This window comes from Pyrus communis, chromosome 2, assembly GCF_963583255.1.
Source record: "Pyrus communis chromosome 2, drPyrComm1.1, whole genome shotgun sequence".
Classification (NCBI taxonomy): Eukaryota; Viridiplantae; Streptophyta; class Magnoliopsida; order Rosales; family Rosaceae; genus Pyrus; species Pyrus communis.
Genome location: NC_084804.1, coordinates 35,388,096 through 35,402,278, shown reverse-complemented (window position 1 = coordinate 35,402,278; position 14,183 = coordinate 35,388,096). Strand labels below are relative to the sequence as shown.

The 14,183-nt window shown below is 36.6% G+C and overlaps 1 protein-coding gene across 1 annotated transcript; it reads left to right on the top strand.

The window, feature by feature from the left end:
- The first annotated feature begins 577 nt into the window (after positions 1 to 577).
- Positions 578 to 11,125, top strand: LOC137725171 (dynamin-2A-like). Its single transcript, XM_068463763.1, has 22 exons — positions 578 to 837; positions 1,565 to 1,615; positions 1,707 to 1,827; positions 2,080 to 2,169; positions 2,269 to 2,330; positions 2,438 to 2,555; positions 2,798 to 3,134; positions 3,859 to 4,006; positions 4,666 to 4,767; positions 4,848 to 4,967; positions 5,277 to 5,360; positions 5,473 to 5,600; positions 5,933 to 6,017; positions 6,161 to 6,305; positions 7,059 to 7,135; positions 7,834 to 7,890; positions 8,343 to 8,487; positions 8,591 to 8,748; positions 9,539 to 9,652; positions 9,742 to 9,809; positions 9,957 to 10,135; positions 10,457 to 11,125. Exons 1-22 carry the CDS (start codon positions 694 to 696, stop codon positions 10,705 to 10,707), a joined length of 2,784 nt encoding a protein of 927 aa, XP_068319864.1. The 5' UTR covers positions 578 to 693; the 3' UTR covers positions 10,708 to 11,125.
- Positions 11,126 to 14,183: the final 3,058 nt, after the last annotated feature.

Sequence of the window (14,183 nt, the reverse complement as noted above, 5' to 3'; positions counted from 1 at the left end):
TGATACGGTGAATGTGAATGTGATAACAAAAACAAGATTTAGCTAGTGTTTCTTGAAAGAAATCTCCAAAAAGAAACTTAACAAAAAAAAGGAAAAAGACGAGAATTTGAGGGGGGAAAAAAAGAAAAAATTTGAAATAGATCCAATTTTATAGACTACCTTTTGAAATAGATTCAATTTTTAATGACTTTTAACTTTTGAAATACGTCTAATTTTCAATTAAATCTATTTCAAAAAATCCAAAAAAAAAACAGAGAGAAAAATAGTGGAGCAAATTGAAAACATTGAAAAGGGCCGGAACCGAGCTAAATACTTGAAAACAAGATTCAAAATAAAAACAAAGAGGAGAGAGAGAGCGAGAGAGAGAGAGAGAGAGAGAGAATGGCGAGAAGAGTATGAGATTTCAAAACGCAAGAGAGAGAAAGTGGGAAGAAAGAAAGAGATAGAGAGAGAGTCTAGAGAGAGAGAGAGCTTCTCCCACATTTCCCCTTTCCTTGCATTCGTTTTCTTGCTTGGCTCGCAGTTCGCTCGATATCTCTTAATCCCTCAATTTCAGTTTCCTCCAAAGAAACGAGCGAGAAACCCACCCACACCAAACGAGATCGTTTTGGTTCCCGAATTCCCAATTCCTAGGGTTTCAATCAGATCCGTCGGTCTCCCTCTCAGATCTTTGATCCTCAACGCTCTGCTGCGATGGAGGCGATCGAGGAATTGTTGCAGCTATCAGACTCGATGCGGCAAGGCACCGCTATCCTTGCCGACGAAGATGTGGACGAGAACACAACCTCCTCTCGCAGGGCTTCCAGTTTCCTTAACGTCGTCGCTCTCGGCAATGTTGTAAGTCAACCAATCCCCTTTCGATTCGATTCGTTCGCAGTTTGATCTCTTTGAATCGGTTTGCTCAGTCTCAATCGGAGATCTTTGAATCCACGCTGCGTCTTTGGATTCCTAATTCATGTTTCGTAATCGATGTGGGTTACAGTCTGAGTACCCTGTGCGTTTGTCTCACTAACTGATGACTGAAAATCATAGCTCCCAGAAGACAGATATAATGAACCTGAAATTTAAACGGTTAATGGAGTTTGATTTGAAATTGCGAACTTTGAGAACGACCACCAAAAGCGATTATGATTTCAGTCTCGGGCAGTTCTTGGCGATCTGCATCTACTTTGCTTCCACGATTCGCCATACTTTGTTGCTCTGAATTAACTGAAGAAAGTTACATTCAACAGTTTTCACTGCTTCTATTCTTATAAATTCCTTATATATAGGGAGTAAACTTTTTCTTAATTGACTTGTTCTCTAGCTGTGCTTATGGTGTGCATTGTTGGGCATGCGTGGATATGTGCATTTGTTTGTTCATTGTTTATATATGTTTTATTCAATGGTTATCTATTCTCTTAAGCGACAACAATAAACAGCTTGAAGATGAATTTACATTTGAAAGATATTAAATTTGAATGTCGTCTTTCTTAATGTCTGGAATTAATCTTCCACTTATCCATATTGAGCTCACGTGCAGATTCTGATATATATTTACTTTTCTCATGGTTGTTATTGTCAGGGTGCGGGTAAATCAGCAGTTTTGAACAGTTTGATTGGACATCCTGTTTTGGTAAGTAGGATAAAATATATAAGGTTTGTGTGGCATGTGACCTAATAAAAGCTCAAATTTGTCCTAAAGTATGTTTCTCTTCTCCGTTCAGCCAACTGGTGAAAATGGTGCTACTCGAGCTCCCATTAGCATTGATTTGCAGAGGGATGGTTCCTTGAGCAGCAAATCTATTATATTGCAGATTGACAATAAATCTCAGCAAGTTTCTGCAAGTCAGTCACTACACTTTTGTGTTCTTACATTAGTTCAAGTTCATGTTTTACTGTTGCTTGTGTTTGGAAATATTTGGTCAACATTAGGAATCCCCTTTTGAATGGCCTTTTAACTCATGCTGGCTTATACTCAGCTGAAGCCTATGTGATACTAGAAATACTTCATGATGTATTGAATACATAATGTGTCATAACCATGCTAATCTCATTCTTATTGTGTCAACTTTAAACTTTAATGTGCTTGTTGTTCAGGTGCTTTACGGCATTCTCTGCAAGGTAGGCTGGGAAACGCCACAGGAAAAACCCGTGATGAAATTAATTTGAAGCTACGAACAAGTACAGGTTAGTTTAGTTATTACCTATCTTCCAGTCTCTTCACTCAGTAATTAATGATAAGTGGTTATTGAAATTTTATGGTTACTAACATTATTTTTATTGCAGCCCCACCCCTCAAATTGATTGATTTACCTGGGCTTGATCAAAGGATCATGGATGAGTCTATGGTATGTGATTGTTTGCAGTTCTAGACTATTTGATGCCTCAGTGGCGCCACCACGCCCATTACTGAATTTCAACTTGGTACTGAAATGAAATTCTTTAACTTTTGTAGATTAGTGAATATGCTGAGCACAATGATTCAATTTTGCTCGTTATAGTTCCTGCATCTCAAGCACCTGAAGTTGCTTCATCTCGAGCCCTCAGAGTCGTCAAGGAGTATGATGCAGATGGTAAAAACATTGCTATTTAGTTTGTACGACCCTTTCCCTACTTTAGGGAGTGGGTTGCTTATTCTTTGATCTCAAATTGTTTTAATAATTATCAGATCTGTTAGTAATGCTTCATGTTAGAGTTCCTGTAGATTAATTGACTCCCTCCAATATCATTCCTCTTCATCCCCCCATTATTTTATTATAGTGTTATGCTTAGTTGTTTGAAGTGATTCAAAGGACAAATCAAACATTGATTACAGGTACCAGAACTGTTGGTGTTATTAGCAAGATAGACCAAGCTGCTTCAGATCAGAAAGCACTTTCTGCAGTCCAGGCTCTTCTGTTAAATCAAGGACCATCAAGAGCATCTGATATCCCTTGGGTTGCTTTAATAGGTCAATCAGTTTCAATAGCTTCTGCACAGTCTGGAGGTTCTGAAAGTTCTCTAGAAACCGCCTGGAGGGCTGAAAGTGAAAGTCTGAAGTCTATTTTGACCGGAGCTCCTCAAAGTAAGCTAGGCAGAATAGCGTTGGTGGATGCTCTGGCACAGCAGATTCGTAGCCGTATGAAAGTTCGACTTCCAAACCTCCTTTCTGGGTAATTTTTCATGAATTCTGTTTAACTTGTGTTATAATATTCTTATACATTTCTCATATTATTCAAAACACGCAAATTGAGAATATGTTTGTTGCCATTTCACAAAATGGTCCCTTATGAACTGGCTATTGTGCCAGTATCTGAACCTTGAACCTAGCTTCCACTAGAAGAAAAAAACCTTGGCTTCAGTAAAAATGAAGAAAAGCTTAGCCCACCTACAAGTTGCCACCCGCTCCCTTCATTGTCCGCTTCTAGGGAGATGGGCCCAGTCATGGTCACATCATACCTCCTATTATTTCTACGTTTGGAGACTTTTTGCTGCTGTTTGGTCAGGGTTATTTTCTTGTTACCTCGCTCTCGGATTCGTTTTTCTACTGGACTGATCCACTCCATCCCAGATGTTTTGTGGGGGATTGTTTTCTAGTACCTTTACTAATTATGAGATACACATTCCTCAAAAGATTTAGGATAATTTATTAATTTACCGTGTTATGCATTTCTAAGTGCTTCTCAGATCTCACTTGGCCATTCCACTTGCATTGACCTAATAAAGTTAGATCAATCACCACTTTAATATATCTGTAAGTATCAGTGTAGAACATGAAAACTTACTGATTGAACTGCTACCTTGAATAATATACGTTCCCTGCTTCAACTTTGGTATTTTTTTTTCCTTCATGAATTGGTCAGTTTCAACTTAATAGTTATTTTTATTCTTTTCCAGGTTACAAGGGAAGTCTCAAATAGTTCAGGATGAGTTAGTAAAGCTTGGTGCATCTATGGTGCAGAGTGCTGAGGGTACCAGATCCCTAGCTTTGGAGCTTTGCCGTGAGTTTGAGGATAAGTTTCTCCAACACATTACAACTGGTGAGGTGAGTTCTTGAAATGGTTGACTTGTGCGTGCTAAGTATTTTTGGTATATATATCTTTTTATTTCCTTTAAATTTTTGATAAGTGAAAAAACAAGAAATTGAATAGTTCATAACCTCATATATGAAAAGTGGATGAGTGGCAACAAGATAAAATTCCTCCCAAGTCAATTTCCCACCTTAAAAGTGTATATTTAATTTAAAATCTTGTAATGTATTGGGCCTTCTTTTTTAATCAAGAAGTTTGTCCGATCATTGTTGGACTTTGAGACGTTCTTGAAGGTTGGCTTACAATCTCATAATTCACTCCTTGCTTTGGGTTTATAGACGTAGGCCATATTGTACTTATAGAAGAGTCAGTCTTAAGTATCTAAGAATAATGTTTTGTTCTATTCCCAAGCTTCTATCAGTTGGACATTCAATTTATCTTTTCCATTGAAATGGATCGTAAACCTATTAGCTTCAATTTTTTTTGTAGTTAAACTGGTCTGTTTGTTAATACTTTGTGGTTTATCACATTTTTTATGATTTTGTGAATAGTTGAATCTCTTAGGGTATATAGTACTATTTAGTTTCATATGATGAAATAGAATGTTTCTGGTATATGATTGTCATGGATTTATTTGGATTATTAGTTCATATGGTTTTCAATCTCTATGCAGGGTTCTGGATGGAAAATTGTTGCAAGTTTTGAAGGAAATTTCCCAAATAGAATAAAACAACTCCCATTAGACCGACATTTTGATATCAATAATGTGAAGAGGGTATGTTTTGTCCTGGTTTTGTTTTTCTGAGGTTTAAAATTTCTTAACTTCGCATGACCTTTTGCTATCGTTCTATTTAGATTGTGTTGGAAGCAGATGGTTATCAACCTTATCTCATATCCCCTGAAAAGGGGTTGAGGTCTTTAATAAAAGGGGTCTTAGAGCTTGCAAAGGAGCCATCACGTCTTTGTGTGGATGAGGTAATTCTAGCTATGTGCTTCTGCACTTGTTTGAATTCCATGTACCTTTTCCGTTTTCGAGTCTACAGAAGGCTAACCTTTCCCTTCATTCTTTTCTCCATTTCTTATTGAGTTAATTATAATTTGATTTTCTGTGTCTGGAGCCATTGAAATGATGAAAATCGCTTACTCTGATCAATTTTTTTTGTCTTCAAGATTGTATTTACAGTATGCTTTCTGTTTTAGACATTATTTGCTCTAAACTTCCTTGGGTTTATTCTAATATCAAGTAATAAAGAAGTCCCCTTTTTTTGTTGATTGATTAAACAGGTACATCGTGTCCTGGTGGATATAGTTTCTGCTGCTGCTAATGCTACGCCAGGTCTTGGAAGATACCCTCCTTTCAAGAGGGAGGTACGAAACCTTAAATATTGTAGTCTTTTTGCGTTTAGCTCTGTATTTTACAGCAGTTAATCTAATGAATAGCTTCTGTACTTCTTAATTTCATTTCTTCAATTCTTTCAAGGTTGTGGCCATTGCAAGTGCTGCATTGGATGCGTTTAAGAATGAAGCAAAGAAAATGGTGGTTGCACTTGTAGATATGGAACGTGCTTTTGTGCCTCCCCAACACTTCATTCGCTTGGTGCAAAGGAGGTAGTCTCTATTTTTCTGTTCGACTGTTGACAAATAATACCGGTTCCAGGCACAAAATGTTTAAGCTGCTTTTCTTGCATTTGCAGTCAATTCCTTTTAATTGCAGCGTTATGGCATGTGTAGTTGATTTTTGCCTGTGCAGATGGATAATCAAGAAGTGGATACCTTAATGTCATATAGTATGAGAGTTCATAGAATGTCTGCCTGCTCATGCTCACAACACATTTTGTTCCCGTGGGCTAGTTTATTAAAATTCTTTGTTTTTGAGTCAGTATTCTGATGTGTGTTTATACAGCTTGTTATACAATATATTAATTCTTGGTCTATTACAGGATGGAGAGGCAGCGTAGAGAGGAAGAAGTGAAAAATCGATCTTCGAAGAAAGGACAAGAGGCAGAGCAATCAATAATGAATCGGGTATGGACTGACTGACTCTTTGTAGTTATGTAAACCAAAATTAATGAAAATGAAAATATTGTGTAGACATGAATTTCGTTTGCGTACAGAGCTTTAATTATCTAAGCTGCTTGTTCTTACTGTTCATTATCCGCTTTTTTTAGGCAACTAGTCCTCAAACAGGGGGGGAACAAGCTGGTGGAAGCATGAAATCAATGAAGGATAAGGATAAATCTGGTAAGGACGGCAAAGAAGTACAGGAGGCAACTGGTTTGAAGACTGCAGGTCCTGAAGGAGAAATAACAGCAGGTTTGTATGCAAATGCTTGCAATATTGACTTCTTGGAACAGGGTTTATGTGAAACAGTTATATTTTATTGATATCTTTGGGAAACAGGATTGCAGCTGCCATTTTTTTTTCCTTGAGTTTTCCTAATTGAATGCCCTCTAAGTGGTATTTAATTTTTCATTTAGCTAAACATCAATACTTATTATATGTAAAACAGTTCTATTTTATCTTGTAACTTAGAATTACCTAAACAACGTTCCATGGAGGTTTTTCTTTTTCTATGCATGTTGTTAGTGCATTATCCTGAACTTAGAATCCTTGAAAAATATTTGGCAATTAGTAGGCAATTACATCATTTTTTGTATAAAGTTTTGCAAAAAATGCATGAACATATTCTTTAGAGACCTTTGAGGGTCACCCAGGAAATGTTGAAACAAACATGGCAGGTCTTTTATGTTCTAATTCAATCACCCGTCCCCTGATTCGTAATTAATAAGATGATGATATTAACTCTGAGATTTTAAACTCTGTAATTAATCAAGGAACTGTAATGTGTGATTCTGGTCGTGTATTTGTTACTGCCTTTGCTTTTTACAATTTTACATTAGTATGCTAGGTGTGATAACTTTGAATTCTTGAAAGAAGCTGGCAACTTAAACCACTTTTAATTTTGAAACCATCTTGGGTTGGTTTAACAGGGGTTTGCTTAACCATGTAGATTTCTTAAGTTTTATAAATTGCATGTATTAATGTTGTAGTTTCAAATATCTGCAGGTTTCTTGTATAAAAAAAGTGCCAAAACTAATGGATGGAGCAAGCGATGGTTTGTTTTGAATGAAAAGACTGGAAAGGTTTGTAAAATTACACTCATACACCTGAGAAATCCAGGTGTACATAACGCTTATGGATTATTGTGTTTCGATGGATATGACGCATCAAATAGGTGACACATGGTGGTGTGATCTTTGTATATTTTGATATGCATGAAGTTTAAGGCAGTGATCATTTTGAGTTTGTTTAAACTATTATTATTTTCTTTTGTTGGTGTGTGGGGTTTGTACATGTTTGGTGCATGATTTACAATTTTGTGACAATATGTTTAATTTGTTGTAAAAATGCTGAGCAATCATCTTTAAAATGCCCCGTACCAGTTTACATCTTTTTCAAAGAAATAAAGAGCAAAATAAAGTTTAGGATTTAGTCATGCCTCATCTTTTTTTGGGTGAAGAGTGTGCCTCATATTAATGAAGAAGATAACAAGAGTTGTGATTTGTTGGAGAGTCTTGATCTCCATCATAAATTTTTCTATGCCTTTAATGTTCTTGCGTCTATTTCAAATTTCTTATTGCTAGACAACAATTGCTAGCTTGCAGATTATATACGTGTTGCAATATGTTGGAAATGGTGTCTTCTGTTTGCTTCTTACATTATTTATCTTTATTTCACTTCTGAACTCTAGATTGTGAATGTGTTGATATTATTGATGCTGCTTTTACACTTGCAAATTGTTATGTTGATATGTCTTGGCCACCCTTCCTTTATTTCACAGCTTGGTTACACCAAAAAGCAAGAGGAGAGACACTTCCGTGGTGTCATCACTTTGGAGGTATTGGAATCCTTCAATGCCTTCCTCGTCAAAATTCATATAATTTAATTATCATACTGCCATCTGTTATACTTGCATAGGATGTCCTCTGGAAGGAATATATAGTGTAACCCGATGACTAGAAAGTGATGTTTTGATGCTGAGGTTTTTTTTTTTGTTTTTTGGTGAATGTGTTTCCATGATGTTATATACTACTGTTTTGACTGGGCTTGAGATTAGCATATACACACGGTTTGAGCTTTAGGAAACCAAGTTAATCCCTAGAAAGTATAATAGAAATTTGGAATAGTGAAATCGTATGTATAGAACTGAATGCTTGTCGTGGTTAACAATGTGACCAGCATTATGCATGCACAAAACATTATATTAAACATGTCAAAACAGCATGTATGTGCATGTTAACAGCAATTATGCCAGTGGCGGCAATGACCAAGCCCATAATTGTATTGCAGGAGTGTAATATTGAAGAGGCTTCAGATGAGGATGAACCACCTCCATCGAAGAGCTCAAAGGACAAAAAGTCAAATGGACCAGAAAAATCACCCAGTCTTGTGTTTAAGATAACTAGCAAAGTTCCATATAAAACTGTTCTGAAAGGTATATCCTCATTTTTGGTTGTCGTAGGTGTCTGCCAGTGGCTTCACCCAGTCTTTCCGCATGAGTTCATTATCATCTTTCTAAAATCCGTTTTTTCTTGCAGCGCACAGCGCCGTTGTGCTAAAGGCAGAGACTGTGGCAGACAAGCTAGAGTGGATAAATAAGATTGGAAAGGTTATTCAACCTTCTAAAGGACTAGTGAGGGGTGCTTCAACTGAAGGCGGTCCTACAATGCGACAAAGTCTTTCTGATGGTTCTCTTGTGAGTTGTTGACTTCGATAACTTTTATAATTGTGATACTATGAATGGATGCTTGTGTATGTGTGTGAGTGTCCTTTGTGAATTTTGATATTTATTCTTTCAGTTTCTTCTGAGGCTTGCCTATTTCTTTGTAGTTGCGATTCCTTATGGCTTTGTGTGGGTGAGGGATCTCCAAGTTCCAAGGGATAGAGCTCAGTGGATCGCAAAAAAATTAGATAGGAGGGATTAGAAAAGCCCTCCCTCAGCATTACAAGGGCATGTAGGAGGGATTTGCAAATGACACCTTCCAAGTAGGGTTTTGCATTTGCTTCTAACAAACCTTTGTAATGCTCATAGAGGGAGTTTCTAATCCTTCTCATCTAATTTTTTGTGATCCATTCCTTGGTAACTTGACCTCAATTCCTTTGGGCTAGGAAATTTTTCGCTCAAACATAGCCTATGTATGAATTTGCCACACTACAATTATGCACATAATAAAATATGGAATGGGAGTATTATTAGGCAACTTTGTTAAAAAATGCACTTCAAAAAATTCAGCCATTTTTTTGAAAATTTAATATTTATTTATATAAAATATCTATTTTTTTTCAATAATATGTTAAAAATACGAAAATTTCATGTGTATTATTGAAATATGAGTCTAAATAACGTGTATTAAACATGAAAAGTATGTTAGTTCGTGTATCATACATTGGAGTTTTAAAAAACGTGCAATTTAACGAATTATTAAGACCTGTAGCCTTAGCTTTGTATTTCTGAAGTGTCAAGTTGTTGTGTAACCTCTTTTTAGGATACAATGACTCGAAGACCTGCTGACCCTGAGGAAGAACTCCGGTGGATGTCTCAAGAAGTTCGTGGTTATGTTGAAGCTGTTTTGAATAGTTTGGCTGCTAATGTCCCTAAGGTAAGCTTGGAAGATCAGCTTTGTATTTGTTGTCCTTATGATTGGACACTTGGAAAATTCTTTAATGCATTTTGTTATCGGTTGAGCAGGCAGTTGTTCTTTGCCAAGTTGAAAAGGCCAAGGAAGACATGTTAAATCAGCTATATAGCTCTGTCAGGTTAACTTGATATTTTCTTTCCTTCTTTCCATCTATCTATTTATTTTTAAATATGGACTTGTTAAGCCTTGCTAGGCTGCTTTTCTCATGTTATTTGTGTCAAACAATAATTATGTTTGATAAGTATTTTCATTTTTCTGTGGGTAGTGCTCAAAGCACAGCAAAGATTGAAGAGCTGCTTCAGGAGGATCAGAATGTGAAGCGGAGGAGGGAGCGCTACCAGAAACAGTCATCACTCCTTTCCAAACTTACACGCCAACTCAGCATTCATGACAACCGAGCAGCTGCTGCATCCAGCTGGTCCAACGGTGGTACTGGTGCACCAGGTATGCAATAGGAAATGTTATCGTTTTGTTTTGATGTGATTATAAAATTATATAATCTCGAGACTTGCTTATTAATATGTAAATAATAGAAAGTGCTTATAATTTGCAACATATATTGCGAATATTACCTTTGTAATACTAGATTTCCTTGCTTTTCTTGTCACCTGGGAAGACCCCAGATGGTGTTGGGCCAGGGAATTCTTATGCAAATTGTTGTTTTTCCCAACAATGGGGGACCTTAAAATTGATCTAAACTTTTACCTCTGTTCTTTTGACTTTTATTTGCTTGGTAATTTGTGGACGCTGTTGTTAATTTTGCAGAAAGCAGCCCAAGATCTTCATCCAATGGTGCATCAGGTGATGACTGGAGATCCGCCTTTGATGCCGCCGCTAATGGCCCAGTTGACCGTAGTTCTTCATTATCTAGATCTTCATCCAATGGTCACAGCCGACATTATAGTGATCCAGCACAAAATGGTGATGTGAACTCTGGTCCAAACTCTGGTAGCCGTCGTACTCCAAATCGGTTGCCACCTGCACCGCCAGGTTCTTCAGGCAGCAGATACTTTTAGATGCGCTACTAGACTGATATTAATTGATGATTTATATTTTGCTTTGCATGCATTATTGGTGGGTGAGGCGGCGCCGCCCTACTTAATGATTTTTCTAGTAGAATATCCTTTAGGCGAAGAGAGAGGGTGTGTACATAGAAGTTTACATTCCTGTCAGCTTCTTACAGCTTTCCCGAGTATTACAAGGATGGGTTCAAGGCTTACTTGAAAACATTTATCATGTATTTGTCGATTCAATTTTTCTTTCTGCTCGTAGAATTTTTTTTTTCTTTTTTTTTTTTCGTCCAATTCATTTTTGGATACTAAGCTGTATTTGCCTGTCATGATTTTGATTTTTGATATGTATGTCCAAGCTTTTGATGGGTTTGTAACATTTGGATCTGGAGGATGGATATATATTATATTTCGCAATGTCATATATTTGGTCTCAAGTGGTTTGATTTTACTTCTTTATTTTTTGTTTTTTTTTTGAACAAGTAAATTTACGTTATATATAGGTCTTTAGCATATTCCTGAAGATATTAAAATACAATAATGTTTTAGATAAATCATTATTAAAATTAAAAAAGGGGCCAATTTTTTTAAGGATAAATATCAGTTTACTACATTCGAGTATAAATCATTATTAAAATTAAAAAAACAGGTAATTTTTTAAAGGGTAAATATTAGTTTACTACTTATGTAAATGGAAGGAACCTGCCTAATGCCTATCAACCTCCTAGTTCTCATATATTAGAGAATTGAGATCCTCAAAATCTTGAATATATTCAAGTAATTCAACTACTTATGATCAAGTAGATCGAATTCAAATTTTCAAAACTTAAGCAAATACAAAAACATATATTCTTCAAGGAAATGTACATCTCCAGGATTCAAAATTCCAAAACTTTAAAATTTGCAAAATGATGAAATAATTCAACAAATTAACTGATCAATGCAGATCAAAACAAAAACAAAGCAAATGGGTTCGTCTAAATGCCATAATCAGACTCCAATATCGCATGCCCACATTCAAATTCGAAGTTAAGTCCACAATAGATCTAGAAAATTCCAAAAAATATTCAGAGAAAAATACAAATTTTTCCACCTTAAATTACATAAATTTCAAATGGGTAACCATAAAATTAAAAACCCATAAACTGAAAAAGAAATAAAACCAACAAACGGAGATTGGAGATTAACGACTTTGGTTCAGAGCCACCATGTTGTCTCTTCTTCTCTTGCCGAGGTAAAACTGAAGATGAGAGAGAGAGAGAGAGAGAGGAAGCAGCGGAAAGGGGACAGAGAGTGTGTTTAAGAAAAGGTGAAAATTGAAATGGGAGTGAGTGACAACTAGGGTTTGTAAACTTAAGAAATTTTATAAAGCATTAAATATTAGAAACCTATAAATAACTTACTGGTACAATTATAACAATACAAAGACTATAGTCAAGTTGACTTGAAGCAACAATCCCAACTTGGAGGTCAGGAACCTTGACACCAACATATTTTTTAGGAATTTATATATGGTTTTTTTTTTTCGGTTTAGTTCGGCAGTTTCAGTTTTGTTTTTTTGGGGCTTCGGTTCGATTTGGTTTTTGGTTTTTTGAACCCACCCCTAAGATGTACCTCATTTACGTCGAAACATTGCCTTCGAACTAGCCACATTTGCTACATGGCCTAGTACATTGGCAACTAGTTAATCATTTGCTTGTACCCTGAAGCGTGGCAGACCTGTTAGTGTAAAGAATTCAAAATCTGGAAGAGAAAACATACAACACACCCTAGTGAAACTAGTTTGAATCTGACCATGGCCTATCGAACCATTCCAACGTATGAGGTTATTTTGGATTATGGAACCGATTTGGAAGAGACAAATCTGCCTCCCGAGAATCATGAGATTGCAATCCATTATGCTAGTTTGGATGAGGTTTGGAATTAGAATGAGATGATAGTCGATAATGCATTTGCATACACAGTAGCTACTAATATCATGATGAGCAATGATATTGAACTTACCGTTGATGACGTCGACGTAGAACTGATTGGTTAGATTGGAAACAAGCAATCCAAGTCAAACTTGATTCACTTGCGAAACGTAAAGTGTTTGAGCTTGTAGTTCCTACACCTTTACATATGAAGCTTGTTGGTTATAGGTGGGTTTTCGTAAAGAAGCTTAATGAGAAGAATGATATAGTGCGACATAAGGCATGCATCATGGCGCAAGGTTTCTCTCAATGCCCTGGGATTGATTACATGAAGACGTATTCCCTCGTAAGAGGCATTATAATGTTTTGCTACCTTATCAGTTTGGTAGTCTCTAAAAACTGAATATGTAGTTTATGGAAGTGGTAATTGCGTATCTTTATGGGAATCTTAATACAGAGAAATCTGCATGAAAGTTCCCGAAGGACTTATATTGACTGGATCAAATAATTTTAGACCACGAAACACCATTTTGATTAGTTTGAGGCGTTCATTTTAAGGATTGAAACAATCTGGGTGGATGTGGTATAACCATCTGAGTGAGTATTTGATTAGTCAAGGATATGTGAATAATGAATTTTGCTCATGCATGTTAATAAAAAAAATCACATGTCAGATTTTTGATAGTTGCAGTTAGGGGTGGGCAAACGTGTCTTGGACCCGCAGGTTGGGGTAGACCAAAAAATCTAAACACAAACGGGCGGGTCCAAAAATCTGAGAAAATGGGGGCCTGACTAGAACTGTTTCTACCATTGATTTAATTTCCACCATTGATTCACACCTAATCAGAGTCTTTGTCTCTCTTAGAGTCAATGAAGTTAGAATCGTATCACATTTGCTAGCCAACTTCATTTTTGTCATCAGTCAAGCTCCCTCATTCTCCATCCTCAGCTCAATCGAGCTACCCCTAATGTCTCCATCTCTCGATCGTCTCTTCCAGTCCCAATTCGAGGTATATCTGGACTTTGACCATCACTATTTCTTCTCAACTCGAGATCCCTCCCAACTAGCGACAGTGATGACCTAAAAGAGGACGAACTCCTCCAGATGGCTATGAATAAACAAGCCCAATGCAACGTCAACTAAAAAAAAAAAAAAAAAAAAAAAAAAAAAAAAAAAAAACCACCTCCGACAATTCCCATTCTGCCCCGATTCGGTAACCACCACAGAAACCCACCTTTTCTCTTGCCTCCAACCACGCTACCAGAACCTGCAATACTAGCAACATTTAAAGAGAATTGGGCTTTCAATTTTGAAGAGAATTGGGTAATCGAATACTTTGAGTTTTCAATTTTGGGATTTGTATTGATTTGAATAAATTGGATGCAACTGCAGATCAACATAGTGAGGAGAAAACTCTAGCATACAATTGCCTCTCTTAGATGTTGTTGGCCATTTCCTTGTGTGGTTGTCAGTTGGTTTTCCTGCAATGATGCATAAGCTGCTTTTGGGGTTTTACAATTTTTGCACCCATTATTACATGCGGACGAGCTTGGGAAGAAAGACGCTTA

Coding starts and splice junctions, on each gene's coding strand:
- LOC137725171 (XM_068463763.1), top strand. CDS start 694: ATGGAGGCGATCGAGGAATTGTTGCAGCTATCAGACTCGATGCGGCAA. Junction 2,556..2,797: donor CAAGGAGTATGATGCAGATG/GTAAAAACATTG, acceptor CATTGATTACAG/GTACCAGAACTGTTGGTGTT. Junction 8,488..8,590: donor ATATAAAACTGTTCTGAAAG/GTATATCCTCAT, acceptor TTTTTCTTGCAG/CGCACAGCGCCGTTGTGCTA.